This window comes from Zootoca vivipara, chromosome 9 (assembly GCF_965207765.1).
Source record: "Zootoca vivipara chromosome 9, rZooViv2.hap1.1, whole genome shotgun sequence".
In the NCBI taxonomy this organism is placed as follows: domain Eukaryota; kingdom Metazoa; phylum Chordata; class Lepidosauria; order Squamata; family Lacertidae; genus Zootoca; species Zootoca vivipara.
In genome coordinates, this window is record NC_142592.1 from 38,622,333 (window position 1) to 38,638,735 (window position 16,403).

At 40.2% G+C, this 16,403-nt stretch overlaps 1 protein-coding gene across 5 annotated transcripts in view; it reads left to right on the forward strand.

Annotated features, from left to right (window-relative positions):
- Positions 1–1,230: 1,230 nt before the first annotated feature.
- The window catches only part of NR1H4 (nuclear receptor subfamily 1 group H member 4), a 36,544-nt gene continuing 21,371 nt past the window's right edge, over positions 1,231–16,403 (forward strand). The window contains exons 1-5 of one of the 5 annotated variants that reach the window (XM_035126997.3): positions 1,231–2,707; positions 2,936–2,980; positions 5,809–5,944; positions 11,866–12,228; positions 14,391–14,531. In XM_035126997.3, coding sequence (XP_034982888.1) covers positions 5,860–5,944; positions 11,866–12,228; positions 14,391–14,531 — 589 coding nt within the window. In that variant the 5' untranslated portion in view covers positions 1,231–2,707; positions 2,936–2,980; positions 5,809–5,859. Of the gene's footprint in view, positions 2,708–2,935; positions 2,981–5,808; positions 5,945–8,787; positions 8,952–11,865; positions 12,229–14,390; positions 14,532–16,403 lie in introns of those variants that run through there. The other 4 variants (XM_088651972.1, XM_035126996.3, XM_035126999.3 and 1 more) reach the window with 4 other exon arrangements.

Sequence of the window (16,403 nt, forward strand, 5' to 3'; positions counted from 1 at the left end):
GGGCGGGAAGGTAAACGGTGTTTCTGTGCGCTGCTCTGGTTCACCAGAAGTGGCTTAGTCATACTGGCCACATGACCTGGAAGCTGTCTGCGGACAAATGCCGGCTCCCTCGGCCTATAGAGCGAGATGAGCGCGCAACCCCAGAGTCGTCCGCGACTGGACCTAACGGTCAGGGGTACCTTTACCTTTACTCTGAGTAGACTCACTGAAATAAATGAACCTAAGTTAGTCGCACTTATTAACTTCAGTGGATCTATTCTTAATAGGACTAGCATTGAATACTATCTAGAGACCTCGAACAGTTGCAGATATAACAGGCAAAGTAAAAATATGAATAAAGGAAAAGTATAATGGGATCCATAGCAATGAAGAAACTAAATATAGACCCCAAAACAATATTATGAGAAAGGGAAGGACAGAGCATAATAGGAACTGTTATGTACAGTGTTAAAAGACCCACAGGGTATCTTAGAAATGAGAAGAAGCAGGACCAAGAAAAAAACGTATTGCACATTTGTGTGCATATTTGTTTCGGCTTTTGATGCAAAGGGTGCTTCCCTCTCAATACAAATACCGGATTTGGGAAAGGGGATTTCTCTTGCAGCCACAGCAGGCTGGAAGGGTTAAACTACCTGTTATCTCCTCACCCCCATATTGATTTTTACCCATGCCTAGTATGACCTCCTTCATTTCACTGGACTATGACTATACATTTAATGTGCTGGACAGCTCAGTTGGCTAGAGTGTGGTGCTGATAATGCAAAGGTTGCAGGTTCAATCCCCCTAGCTGCATATTCCTGCATTGCAGGGGGTTGGCCTAGATGATCCTCAGCGTACCCTTTATGAGCATTGCTATCTTGGCATTACACTAGTATTTGTACATGCAGTATACACAATGTCTCTAGGCATAGCACAGTGCTTCATGATGAATGTCCAAAAGGTCCTTTTAAAAGAAAATTTAACTGCATGGCCACCATGTAATGTGATCATAGGTAAACAGCAAAGTAACCCCTTTATCAGAATTACTTACCGTATTTACACTGGGGCTATTGTGAGGGGAAAGGGTTAAATAGTCCCTCCCTGCTCCGTTTTAGGGAGAGAAAAGCAAAACAGATATAAAGGCAGGGCCTTTGGGCAAAGGAAGGGTTAAAGTTATACAATTAGTTCCTAGAAAGGACAGACAAACCATAGAGAAGGAAATGTTTCGACACAGTCTAGAGAAATGGCCCTAGACAGGCCATAATCTGACCAGATTAGCCAGGAAATGGATTGCCTACACCTGGGGAAAGTGAACATTTGTTCCCTTAAATTAAAAAGTTGAATTTCTGAGGTATTAACAAAACAAGACAGCAGAAGCTGAACAGGGGGGGAACCAGAGGAGAATATCTTGTGTATTATATTGTGCAGCTGCCTGTAAACAAGTGATAAGCAAAGCCAGGCTCCTCCTCAGTAAATCCCCCGTGTGTAAACAGGCTTGAACTGGAGAAAGTCTAATTTCCTATGGGCATTTTAAGACATTTTGTCTGTCATTCGGAAAGCTGTTTCTACAGGACTGTCCTGTGACCCAAAAAGTGACCCATGGAAGTCTCACACAACCCATTCCGCTGACCTGCTGAAGAATCAAGATTATACACCACAGGGATTGGGCAGGACATGGCATAGAAGTGGAAATTCCCACCTATGAAACACTTGGGTGGAGGAAGAGGTCCAATCCTGGCTGCTAGGCTTAAGCATTCAGGTAGGCCAGGAGGCCTCAGGCCTACAGGGCGGTTACAAAGCTGCACACCGCTAGGCAAGTTTACTCAGAAGTAATTCCCACTGGATTCCGTGGGGCTTACTCCCAAGGAAGTGGGGTTAGCATTGCAACCTCATTCTGTTGTCTTTTATTACCTATCTTCTCTCTGACGTGAGACTTGAAAGCGAGATTTCCAAGACAAGAGTCACAATTTGTCACCGGGGAGGGGGGAATATTTGGTTAGACAAATATAAATATGAAGTGACAATTATCATATTTAGTTGTAATTATCATATTTAGTTGTAATCTGACCTCTGTTCAGTCTCTGTTTTCAGCAATATTGTGATTTATGTTTTCAGAAGGTTAAGACTAGTGTTAAAAGTCCATAACTGAAGTCATAGATGCCAACTCCCTGGGGTCCTGGTGCCTGAGCACCTACAAAATTCCCCATGAAGGGGCCGGGCACCCACAAATTTCCCTGCCAGTGCCATGCATGCTGCCCAGGCACCCACGGTTGTTGGGCCAAGCTGGTACACTTGACTGAAGCTGTGAAATCTGAAAGGTCTCTGCTTTCTTTCAGTACCTGCAACTTCACTTTGTCTTGGGTCCATACAATAATGGTCTCATGCAAGTTGATACTTAGCAATAGGGTTTTTAATTGCTATCCCAAGAGACATATCTCCCACCCAGGATTTGCTCCCTCTAGTTTTTATAAAGTTCCAATACTTCAAGTCTGTTTAGATAGTTCAGCAAAGAAAGAACTGTTAATGAGTAATCTTTGTCCAAGACAGCACTGAGCCAATGAAAAGAGGACTCTAAAGTCAGCCTGTTATCACTGAAGCCTTCTGCAAAAGTGAGAAAAGCAACACAAAAATGTTCTAGCTTTGAAAATCATTAGGATTCTGAGCTGAATGCAGAACGACTGAGTGCACAGTGTGCCTCTACTTGGTTGACTTCAGGAAGACACCAAGTGTAAGTTACTACTTTTAGTTGTTAATTTTAGTGGATAATGTTTTGGGGATAATACTATCATAAGTGCATCATTTCTCTGATATGTTACATACAACTGTTTGTGACTCTTCTCTGTTTTTTTTACTTATTTATTTCTTCTCTGTTGCTTTATTGATTTTCATCGATAGTTTGTTTTTGATACTATTACCGGTATTTATTATTTTATTTATATCTTGCCTTTCTCCCAAGTTGGATTCAAGTTGGCTTGGAACATTTGAAAACACTGTTATAAAGGTGTGTAAATTTTGTTGTGTTTTATTGGTATTGTACCCAGTTTGGGGATTATTTTCTATTTAAAACTGAACATGAGAATTTATAATTAAATAAATTCATCATGTCATTTTTTTAAAACAAGTGCAGGAATTTGTGTGCTTCATTTAATGAAGATCTCAAAAAAAACAAATAACCAAGAAGCTTAGGCTGCAGTCCTAAACCCACCTACCAGGGAGTAAGCGCCATTGAATTAAATAGCGCTTTTGACTAAACATTGTTAGGATTTGCTGTTAGTTTCTATAATATGGTGTCTCATAATAAGCACTCTCTTCAGAAGTTAGTACTTTGGTGGGAATGAATGTAGCAAGGTGAGTGAGCATAGCATTTACTGGAACCTCACTTTTATCATTTCAGCCCATGTCAGCCGTAGCGATCAACTGTTATTTCCCTATTGTCAGAATAAAGCATGGAGAAATATTGATTAAATAAAGTATTATAATGGAAATCGAAAGTTTACAAATACCAAACTTTCTGACTGGCTTATCATAATTACTTTTTCAATTACAGTTAAAGATAACAAGCACGTAGGTCCATGTTTCCTATCTCTTTTATAACAGTCAGTAAAATGTACTGATCTACCAAAGTACTATTTTTTTCCTAAAAACTATGGAGGAAAATAATGTATTGTTAGTATTACTGTGGCATCTAAATTTCCCAGCCAAGAATCTGATGCTACTGACATGTACTATACACTATGCACACTCGATTAAATTCTGTTTCTATTTATTTATTATTTATAAAAGTATTTATATTCTGTCATATCATAAAACATCAGGGCAGTGTACAATGATAAAACATAAAACACCTTTAAAACAATACAAAATAAGCATTAAAGTAACTGGCTAATTAAGAATTTCAGCAAGCATTACAGTTACTGGCAAAGCTGGATTGAGTTCTCATTGCTATAATCCTTCAATAAAATATGAATCACTAAACATCAGTGACCAATGAAAATTATACTTTAATAGAACTGGGGACTGAATGACTTGATTGAATTCTAATCACTTTGTCTTTTGTTTTTTTTTAATAAGAAGCTTTAAGTTTAGGTTTAAATTAATTGCACCCTTTTACTTCCTCTGAATATTCATAATATTTCAGATGCAGAAATCTCTAGGCCATCGCTGATCCCAGCAGCAATCACACTGGTCTGCTAGCTGGATCTCCAGTCCACTTGCACCTTGACATATACAGTAGTTGACATTCAGCAAAAGAAGAGGTGTAATTGGGTGTAGAAATAGTTTGAGAGACCCAATCTCTTTACAGCTTTATCCTCTAGTTCAGTGTTTCTCAACCTTTTTTGGGCCAAGGCACACTTGTTCCATGAAAAAAATCACGAGGCACACCACCATTAAAAAATTTAAAAAATTTAACTCTGTGCCGCCCTATATTGACTATATAATCATGACTGTAAGAAACACTTGCCAATTGCTGTGTTGGTTGCAATCTCCTGTAATAAGGCTTCACAAGCCGCTGATTTCTCTGCCAGCACAATCCTTTGCTCAGCAAGTTTCAGGTTGAGCTCATCCAGCCAGCTTCTTTAAGTTTGTCTTTAAGTTTGGCGGCCGCCAGGCACGTGACAATGCAAATCGCCCTTCTTGTCGCCGCACGTCGCGGCACACCAGCCAGCGTCTCGTGTGCCGCGGAACAGCGGTTGAGAAACGCTGCTCTAGTTAACATTATTGAGACATACTGAGAACTTATCCTCTCCTCAGGGCTTGGACCAATATATTATTGTAGTACATAGTACCCAAGGCCTGGCAAACATCTCAAAAGCCCCCCCCCCCGGTGCTAGGCAGTAAAAATACAATTAAATAACAATTTGTGGCCCTTATTTAAATGATGCTCAAAATTAGCTGCCAGAGGCAGAGTCCTCATCATAAAATGGTTGTTCCTGTTCTCTTCTGTTAGGTGTCATGCCATGAAGGACTTACTCCTTCTGTAGGAAAGCAGAAGATTTCTCTCATATTCCAGTACATAACTCCACAGGGTAGAATCCTAGAGTATTTTCATAGGTGTTGGACAGGAAGCTAGTATGTTGTGCTAGGACATCTAAGGGAATTGTGTGATGGTGCTTCTCATAAATTTAATCTGACAGTTTATTTTCCAGCCATAAGAGGTCCCATTGGTATGTAGTACATGTGACATTCAGCAAACACATTTGATGTTTTAAAATAAATTGTTTATTTTATCCATGCATGGATAACCTCAACTGTATTTTAATTAGGGAGCCTGGTGTTTCATTTAGAACACCTCCCCCCTAATTCTAGCAAGTGACTCATTCTACTTTTTCTCCTATCTAGCATAAACAACTCACTGATTACGATTAACAGCTGGAAATCCCAACATGTTGACAATTATCACGATAATTATATTGTGAAACGTACAACAGAGCAAGGGAAAATATACAATCCTGGTCTGGTTCATGCACTACAGCAACTATTAGATTAGAATACTGCCCCATAGTATTTTCTCTCTCTCTCTCCCTCCCTCCCACCCATGGATTTACATATATAAAAATAGTTCAGGTGCATCATGGGAATGTGTGACCATTTCAAGTTGATAGTGGCCTTTCTTGGTGTGCCAGCTCAAAAAAAAGGCTGCTCTGCTCACATGAATAACAATTAAGAAACAGGCCTCTCCACATGGAAATAATCACACATTACTCCCTCCAGACAACTGCATCTGTGGAGATGTTCCACCTGGAATGTTTCCGAAAATTTGGACAGGCCCTTTAGAATGACCACTGTTGCACACAGATGTAGCATTTTGTTTTTCTTTATGTTTTTCAGGTTTCCTTCAATACTCAGTTTAATTTGCTGCAACTCAGCCTATTAAAGTCTATGGCATCAGAGATGAACCTAATTGGGCATCCCCACCTACCTTCAGCAGATGGATTTTCTCTTTCCGAAGCTCCTCATTTATTTGGTAAATAAAAATATATATTACAAGCAAAATGCTAATTCAGTCCATAGAATGGAGTAATGCTGCCAATTTCTGATAAACTCCTTTGAGCTACATGTGATTTTTGTTGTTGAAAGTACTCTGCTTTGCTAATTTCTTACAATACACTGAAAAATTATAAATGGCATAATGAAATCAGAATATAATGGCAAAGAAAGGACTGTAGATCAGCCACAGAGTGCATAATCTGCATGCAAAAGCTCCTAGGTTCGTTCCCCAGCATCTCAAGGTAGGGCTAGGAAACACTCCTGTCAAACACCAAAGAGTATACACCATTCTGAACTGAAAGGTCAGCTATGATAGATCTGTTGCTGTTGTTGCTAATAAAGCAAATCTAACAATTGAAAGCAAAAGAGAGAGTTCTATACTCATAAGTATAAGACTTCCAGAGGGGCAGCTGTTTAATTTGTTGCAGCAACCATGATTATGTCTTATAGCAGGATGCATTTGACAAGTGGGCTGTAGGTGACAAACACTTGTGCCACACTAAATGTGTTAGTCATTAAGGTGCTACAAGATTTCCATTGCATTACTATAGGAGAAAGACAATGATCAAATACGTTTTCATGAAATGCCTTGGATTTTTTCCACCAACTTGATTGTAACTTGTTGTTGTATTTTTGTGTTCATGTGAAGGTCTTGCAGTGCCTCCCTCCCCATCATTATATTTAAGAGCCATATGCAATTTGAGTGTGTTCCCCTACAAACCCTGTGGCAAACCTGGGATTTTAATGAGCAGCTGCTGGATTTTATCAGAATACATATTGCTAAATTTGTGCATTCTTTTGCTGTTTTGTTTTTACTTTCAGAAGCGTTGTTGCTCCCTGGCACAAATATTACAGAAGGCTTTTTAATTTTTAAAGGAGCAACAAAATGTAACAGTACTACTAACTTTATAATGTAAAATTATTTTAGGCTCTTCTCCCACTGCCTCCTAAGACACTTAATGTCTCCTTCACCATCACCTTTTCCTGCAGGTCCCTTTGTACTTCTATTGTGTGTGAAAGTTGCTTTGAATCATTTCTATGAGTAAAGCACTTTAATGATGATGATGATGATGATGATGTTGTTGTTGTTGTTGATGATGATAGTGTAAGGCAGCTGCCTCAGATAGAGTAGAGTAAGCCACCTGCTTCAAGTAACAAAGCTTGGGTGCCATTAAAGGGCAGGAAATTGAAAGCTCTGTAATTTTATTACTATATTTGTAATGGGGGGGGGGTTGGCAATTAGATTTTTATGCTCCATACATCAGGCTTCCCCAAACTCGGCCCTCCAGCTGTTTTGGGACTACAACTTCCATCATCCCTGACCACTGGTCCTGTTGATGATGATGGGAGTTGTAGTCCCAAAGCAGCTGGAAGGCCGAGTTTGGGGGTGCCTGCCATACATATTGGGCTGGCCTGAGCAAGGACATGATAAGCCTTGCCTCAACATAGTCACATTCTATGAATGACTGGCTTTACATGTGATACAAACCGAGGCCAGTGCTTGTCTGTCTTCTCTGAAATGAAGCAGAAGTGTAGGTTTAGCAAGTTTTCTATTTAGCAAGTAATATTACTTCCCACTAGTGTGAACAGTGCATTGGCACTTGGAGAGCCCCTGAAAATCTACAATATTCTTGGTGCTACAGAGAGGGGTGAGAAAGATTGAATCCTTTTGTTTGTTGTGTTGAGAGAGAAAGAAATGCAATTTCTCAAAGGTCAAAAATGATTAAGCAAGAAGAAGATCATAAGGAGGGTTAGCTAACTGCTTGTTATCAAGCTGCTTCTGGCAGAAAATTCAACATCTGGCTTTTGCTTTTTTATATAGCACAGATAATACACAGGCTCAAAAGTGACAGCAAGATCAAAGGCGGGGGAAAAAATCAACAATTAAATTACAGTTAAATGTTGAAAATAAAATGACACAGGAGAAAAGGGGTGAATTTTCACCAATTCCAAAGTAGCCAGGACCAGCAGGTGACCTAGACGTGATCTCCTAACATGCCAGTGCTCACACTCTGGCTCAACAATCTTTCTGCTGGGGAGAATAGTACCATTCCATATTATCTGACTTGCAATTAGAAATGTGCTTAAAACATTATCTGTTTGAGATATGTACAGTATTTCCTTCCTTTCCCACCATTTTTTAGTCTTCAATGCGGTTTACAGACATGTTTGAATGAAACATTATTTCCAGTTTCCACAGGGATGTGCTGCCAGCTGTAGATCTTCCACCCTAGAATAAAAGGGGCAAATTCCTCATCACATACAGTACCTGATTTCTTCTTTGATTCTGGGTGTTTTGGTTCTGACGATGAGATAAAGAGCAATCCCTATCTGGAAGCAATTCCCCTACATTCCCTCAGGAGCAGAACATTCCTTATATGTCCTTTTTTTTTGCAACTGGTTAGATAGTGGTCAGAATGTGTGTGTGTGTGTGTGTGTGTGTGTGTGTAGGGGAAGGGAGGGGAGCTGATGGCTTTGCCCTCCTTCCTCCCTGCTGTCAGTGGCAGTTTCAGCTGCCCTGGCCTCAGTGACGTGGGGATAAAGAGCTGACATAGGCTTTCCATTGTGAATTATACAATACCTGACTGCTGTTTCAGTAAGACAGGTGTTGCATAAAGTCATGCAACATATATTGGATCATAAATTTTTAAAAAATCCAATAAGTGAATCTGAATGGTTGTACAAATTAATGGGATTATCCATACTCTTTTTGATGTTCTGAGATCAACTTTTCCAGATTTTAACAAATTATGCTGGAAATGTTATATAGCAATTTTCTCAGACTTTTTTCAAACTGGCTCCTCAATAAAGTTAATCAGTAAACTTTATAACCTCTGGCCTAGTGTTTCCTTGGCTGGTCTTAGAGGAAGTTTTGATTTTCACTTGTGAGTAAAGACTTGGGAAGTTAAGGAAGCAGGAGAGAGCCATACTGGATGAAGGAACTAGATTTGTCTTTTAAATGGTCAGATTAACAGCCCCTCAAGGTAGGATGCTCTTCCAGCTGACTTGTTCTAAATACGGTACTGTACTAGATAACATCATTTTTGCTATACATAAATCAGTATCTAGAAACTGACCTTTGTTATCTGAAGCCCCCAACATTTTAGAAGTTCTACAGCATCTGCTTTGCTTAGAAATATACCAGGTTCAAACCCTGCCATCTCCAGGTACCGTAGCAATGGGGGGGACGGACACTTGTCATATTTCCTAGAAAGCAGCTGTCAGTCATTTTAGATGAGACTGAGGTGGTAGACCAAGAGTCAGTCTGTATAACTAAGTTTCCCTGCGCTGTTGCTTTCAGGAAGCTGATATCTTTATGTCATGTAACAAAACTAACCCACTTGCACAGCCCATTTTGCTTTAATTTGTTATGCATTTTCCTTGCCCTGCATGTTATTTCCTAATAGGGTTATTGTATTTTGGTTTCTTTTGCTCTGTTCTTTCGATAGGCTACCATGAATGAGTTTATATATGCTAGCAGTTCTCTGTGTAGTAAACATATAAAGCAAAAGTACATACTAGAGCTCTCCTGTAACTAGGTGAAACTAATCTGTGTTAAAATATTATGAATATGCACCCTTGCTTAAGAATGCAATAAGTCTGTTGTAGGATTAGTTCAGCATTACTTTAATTAATACCAGGAACTAGCAGTATTTGCTAGCTAGATTTTGGCCTGTGGATCATTTGTAAAGCATACTCTGCCTTTGCCTGCCCCACCACAGAACCTTTTTTTTGTTTGTGTGTACAGAGGACGTGTAAGTAGAATGTATTTATTTCCTGACAATTTTCCGCTCCAAAATTTGTATTTATTTTGAAATATTTATATCCCACCTTGTTCTCTAGAAGGACTCCCCAAGGTGGCTTTCAGAACAATAAAATCAGATTAAACTGTATGCATTTTTACTTTGTTTTTACACATTTGTAAATTGCTCCGAGGATACTGTTACTGGGTGTTTTATAAAGAATTGTATCTATGTGTGTATGCACTTCTGTAAGCATAGGTTGGTCTAAGTGATCTGAGGTACCTTCCAATTCTGGCTGCATTCACATTGCATTTTATTCTGTTGATTTCTGCATTATATTTGAGCTTTCACATGATGTATGCTTCAGGTTACAAACGCTTCAGGTTACAAACTCCGCTAACCCAGAAATAGTACCTCAGGTTAAGAACTTTGCTTCAGGATGAGACCAAAAAACGTGCTCCGGCGGCACAGCGGCAGCAGGAGGCCACATTAACTAAAGTGGTGCTTCAGGTTAAGAACAGTTTCAGGTTAAGAATGGACCTCCGGAATGAATTGAGTTCTTAACCAGAGGTACCACTGTACAAGCCACTACTGGAAATTTAGTGGAAGTGTTTGTTTCCTTGTCAATTGCTTGCGGGGAAAAAAAATCTGTTTACAGCCCCATTAACCCAGAAAATCATGAGAGTAAAATGACAAAATTTGGAATGGTATTTAGTGGCCTACAGATCTTTCCTGCCATTTTCATGGGAGAATCATAGAGGAACAGAAGCATGCATGAGCGGAAGGGGTGGGGAAGATACAACATTACCCAATGATCTTAGTTGTTGTGTCACAGCACGCCTGCTGTTGTGAATGAAATTTAATGCAACATGCCAGTATATCAGTCAGAAAGCCACGGTTCCATAACACAACCAGTACTGCATTGTGAAAGGAATATCAGAAAACAAGGTGGAAGCACTTGCATTATAATGAGGAAAACTGATGCAATATAACCCACATTCTGGTTATTGGGTATGAACACAGAATTGCTTAGAAGAATAAAGTGATGATTAAACCAAAAGGGTTGCCTGAATACCAATAGTGATATTTGATATGCATGGGTGCTAAAATATCTATTAACAGAACAGATTAAAATGCCAATATCATTCCAGAATTTCAGACAAATATAGTGTCACAAATGTTTCAGACTGAAATGTAACATTACACTTCTAAAGGTAATTAACTATAATCTTCTGATCTCTTATTTCTTGGGTGATTCCATATCTGTTCATGTATTAACTGCAGACTAAGCAACCATAGAATTTTATTTTAACTGCCTTTTAGGTTTTGAGTCTTAGGACCAAGACACATGATAATCCTTCTGAAAAAATGTATATTGAATTGCTTGTGAATAAATGGTTCAAAAAATTATTTGCTTGTCAACCTACATTTGATCAACCTACATTTGATCAACAGATTTCATAAAGGTTAGTTTATGTGAAAGTATTGAAAGTATAATATTTTTGTTTATATGTCAGAATGCTGTAGCTTTGGCTCCTGGCAAGTCTACACTGGTCAGTTATAACATTAAAAATGCATTATAAAAATGTGACACCAGAGACGGCTGCAGAGCAGCGATCTGTCGGCAATAGAAAATTGCACTGAGAACTATCTAATGTTTTTAATAGGCTCTAATAGTGTTTTTACAGATCAGTGTAGATCCCGCCTATCTTAAGAATCAGGTGGGACAGAACAGAAATCTTTATTATAGCTTAGAATTTGGCTAATTTAGAGGGACATCCGGGAAGTACAGGATATTGATTGCTTAAAGATACACTCAGACACCATACGTTTAAAGCACATTCCTCCCCAAAGAATAATAATTGTTGTTTCCTCCTACATAACTACACCCTTAACAGGCTACAGTTCCCAGGATTCCTTTGGGGGGTGGGATGCGTTTTAAATGTGTGGTGTGTACACAGCCATGGACCCATTCATGGAAGCTGTTTGTCTCATTCACATTGACTGAACATAAATACAGGTTGAGGAAGAAGAAGCAAAAGAACAGAAATAAATTATAATGAACATAATGTGATTTATGGGTTTCTTTTAGGGAATAGAGCTGTTGAAGTAAGTTCCTTATAAAAGAAAAGGGTTTTTTTGTGTTGTTTTCTAGGTTTACTTCCCGAGGCAATGACTTCCCCAGTGCAAGATTCCGATGTGTCACCCTATTCACAGTACAGCGCTGTGCACTTTTCTCCAGTGCAGCCTCCCATTTCTTCACCACCTTATTACTCCAGCCTTGGCTTCTATCCCCAACAGCCTGAAGAATGGTATTCACCTATAATGTATGAGTTCAGAAAACTACCCTCTGATAACTTTCCCCTAAAGGAGCCAGACCTCGAGGGAATGCCTGTAGCCAAGAAGACTCGAATGGGTCCTTCGGGGGGACGAACGAAAGGAGAGGAGTTGTGCGTGGTCTGTGGTGACAAGGCCTCTGGGTACCATTATAATGCCCTGACTTGTGAAGGATGCAAAGGTGGGATGAACAAAATTATTGCAAGTAGAACAATATAGCTTCTTTTTGTGTGACCATGTAATTGGCCAGAAGTAGTTTAATTGGTCTAAATAGGAACTTCTCTTTGCTTTTATTGATCAGAAGAAGAGTTTGTGAATGAAGGCAGGGACTATGTGGTGGAGCCGTTTGTTATTTAGCAAAGGATTAACAAGCGAGGCAAGGACTTACTGCACATTGAAGTGAATGTACCCTATGGCAAGTTAGTCTGGCCAAAAGCTTCCCTTAATCACTTGGATTTCTAATGCATTCCTTGCCAATGTTGGTAGAGTTCCTTGCTTGGAATGGCCACCCCAATAATGCTAGAGAAGTGAGTGGACTGGCCTGCCCATTCCTTTGTTCACAGAGATCTATGTGTGCACAGAATGGAATTGCATGTGACACAGTATTCGTAATTGAGAGACAAATATGCACATGGTTCCTAGGAGATTTGGGGGAGCCTTGCTTAATAAACCAGATGATAAAGTATAGTGGTTAGCAGGGCTTTTTCAGTGGGATATCTTATAAACTTCTAGTGGGGTACCATTACATATCTGAAATAAATTGGTGTATAAATGCTAATTGCACTTGCATCAGCAAATGTTTTTAGTAAGACAAATATTCTATGAGCTTTGTATTTTATTTTTCACCTCAATAGAATATAAGATACCTCTTTATCCAATCAACTTTTTATACAATCAAGCTGTTTGATGCTAATAATAATGTTTTCAGTTACCATTTTTGCGGTGATGATGAATTTTTTGATAAAACATGGATTTTAAAAATCTGTTTTTAACACAAAAAGCAGTTTATGATTTATTTTAAGAGTAGGAAAATGTTTTCAACATGCCCCGAAGAACTCAGCTTTAAATCTAACCTTTCCCTTCCTTAATCTCCGTATAGAAATGCACTAAACTCTAGGGAATTATGAAACAGCAACTATGTGGCTCTGAGTGAAAGCACCACATAATTTGCATTTCAAAAGTGGTCAGTGTCAGTCAAATATATTTCAATGGAGACTGTACACAAGACATTTTAGATGCAACGTCAAATGGACAGCAAAGTGCAAGGTTTTTGTTTTGTTTCTTTTCAAATAAAAGAAGCAATTTTATTATTCTGCAATAAAAATGGTGGCTGGTTACTGAGAGGCATGCCTAAACCGGGAATTATAAACTAGATACACTTTAGAGGTGGTATATTTCTGTTTTACAAAGGAGTGATATCCAGTGTTGTATGAGTGTTCTCATGCAACAGGACTTCCCCTTGTCCCCCCCCCCACCCATCTGCTCTGGAAAGTCCCCCAACCATTGGGGACACATGGTGTGTGTGTGAAAAGGATGGAGAGGAAGTTGAAATCCTTTTCTGCACACGGAAGACAATGCACTTCTGATAATAGGATGCTGGGGCCAAGTGACTTCATCCTGCCCTGCTTTTAAAGGTAAAGGTAAAGGGACCCCTGACCATTAGGTCCAGTCGTGACCGACTCTGGGGTTGCGGCGCTCATCTCGCATTATTGGCCGAGGGAGCCGGCATACAGCTTCCAGGTCATGTGGCCAGCATGACAAAGCCGCTTCTGGCAAACCAGAGTAGCACACAGAAACGCCGTTTACCTTAGGAAGCACCAAATTGCCTACTTGGGAGACCCCTGAGGGACCCCTGACCATTAGGTCCAGTCGTGACCGACTCTGGGGTTGCGGCGCTCATCTCACATTATTGGCCAAGGGAACCGGTGTACAGCTTCCAGGTCATGTGGCCAGCATGACAAAGCCACTTCTGGCAAACCAGAGCAGCACACGGAAACGCCGTTTACCTTAGGAAGCACCAAATTGCCTACTTGGGAGAAAGAGCACTGAACTTACTGATCCCTTTTATGAACACATTCCAGATTTCTAGGCTTTTACGCATATTTCTGTTGCACACACATCATGATCCAGGCCTCCAGGTACTTTGATAATGGGAATATAAGATCAGCTACATCTCTTTATCATAAGGGATACAAATAAATATCCATTAAAGCAGAACATATGTTCTACTGGGTTAAAAGGTATTTGCGTTACTGAAGAGTTGATACTAATAAATTCATTCTTTTAAAACAGAAACTAGTTTAATATTGAGATCTTATTTTGCATGTATCGTTCTTTACCTAGGCTTCTTCAGAAGAAGTATCACCAAAAATGCTGTATACAAGTGCAAAAATGGAGGGAACTGTGAGATGGACATGTATATGAGGAGAAAGTGTCAGAAGTGCCGTCTTCAGAAGTGCAAGGAAGTAGGAATGCTGGCAGAGTGTATGTATAAATATCTTTGCATCGTATAACCAGTGTCCATTGATTCGATTGAGTCTCCTCTGGGTGAGCTTGGCCCTCACCCTGTGTAGTTTGCATCCACATTTTGTAGGAGCTGTGGAAAGGGTAGCAAAACCTCAGATAGTCTTCAGGTGAGGGTTGCATAGAGCTGAAGGTGCTCTCTCAGGGACCTCAAAGAGTGCAATAAAAACAATTTGGCAAACAGGGAAAGCAAAATCTATGTGATTTATTTAGTGAACAATTCCATTCAGTCTCTTGTAAAAAAGGGGCAGTGGAACATAAGCCCAAGTAACTGGCCCATTTAACTCAGCACTGCTGACCCTGGATGACAGCAGTTCTCCAGGATTTCAGAAAGATTGAGGGCACTAGGAGAAGGGGACGACAGAGGACGAGATGGTTAGACAGTGTTCTCAAAGCCACAGACATGAGTCTGACCAATCTGTGGGAAGCAGTGGAAGACAGGAGTGACTGGCGTGCTCTGGTCCATGGGGTCACGAAGAGTCGGACACGACTAAACGACTAAACAACAACAACACCACCTGCAGACGCCAGGGATTGAACCCGGGATCTTTTGTCATGTATTCTACCACTGAGCTACAGTCTCCCTTCAAAGGGGACTGCATATATGAGAAGTAAAACTGAGTAAGATGGTAGCAATATCTAAATAATATAGAAAACAGATTGGCAGTGACAGAAGCCAGCATTTATTGAGGAGCATCTCACAGAAGCTTCCTTAAGTGAGCATAGCACCGCATGAGGCCTGAAAAGGGACATAACTACTGACAGAAGTCTTGATTAAAGCTGCACTTAAGGAAAATGGATGATATAATGGGAAATAGAAGGATTGGCTGAAATACTTTGAACTGTAGTCAACTTCTTGGCGTCTGTCTCAGGAGACAATGGAGGATTGTGCCTTCAGGGGTGAAGTCAAACTGTTGGAAGGTTGCAGCTCCTGCTGTGGCTGTAGAGACTGATACGAGAGAGACATGTTTTGTTGCAGTCAACTGCCTTTTGAGAAAAAGGGGCACCCCAGACTTTATTTTCCTAAGGACTGTTTTTGGGACTTACATCTGCATCATCATCATCATATATTACTTATACCCCGTCCATCTGGCTGCGTTTCCCCAGCCACTCTGGGCGGCTTCCAACAGGAGATTAAAAATATATTAAAACATCAGTCATTTAAAAACTTCCCTAAACAGGGCTGCCTTCATATGTCTTCTAAACATCAGATAGTTGTTTATTCTTTTGACCTCTGATGGGAGGGCATTCCACAGGGCGGGAGCCACTACTGAGAAGGCCCTCTGCCTGGTCCCCTGTAACTTTGCTTCTCGCAGTGAGGGAACCGCCGTAAGGCTCTCGACGCTGGACCTCAGTGTTTGTTAAGGACTGGCTAATTTGATAATCTCTAATCTCACTGGCAGCCTCTAGTAAAGGGATCCTCAGGTCTCAGTAAATATCTCTTCAAAACTTAACAATGCACAAGAGACTGTTTTCTCTTCCTACCCTCCCATCTGTTCTCAACAGAAGTGGCGTTCAAAGAGTCTCTTTGTGAGTGAGCATGGTGGTGGCTGATGTAGGTGGATTTTTTTCCTGATTGGGTGGGGCATGGCTGCACCATTTTGCGCTCCTGGCTCTTTTTCTTTTCTTCTAGATGTGGCAGTCCATTTGTGTTCTGCCACATTCCTACAGTAGCCATTCTGTGATGGCTGCCCATTGCACTTTCTGAAAATTCTGAATGTGCCATTGGTCCAAAAATGTTGGCAGCCTCTGCTCTAATAAATGATTTGGGCTTTGTTAAGTTTCTGCAATATAGAAATGCTGACATTTAAGCATTTTCATGATCTAAATAGG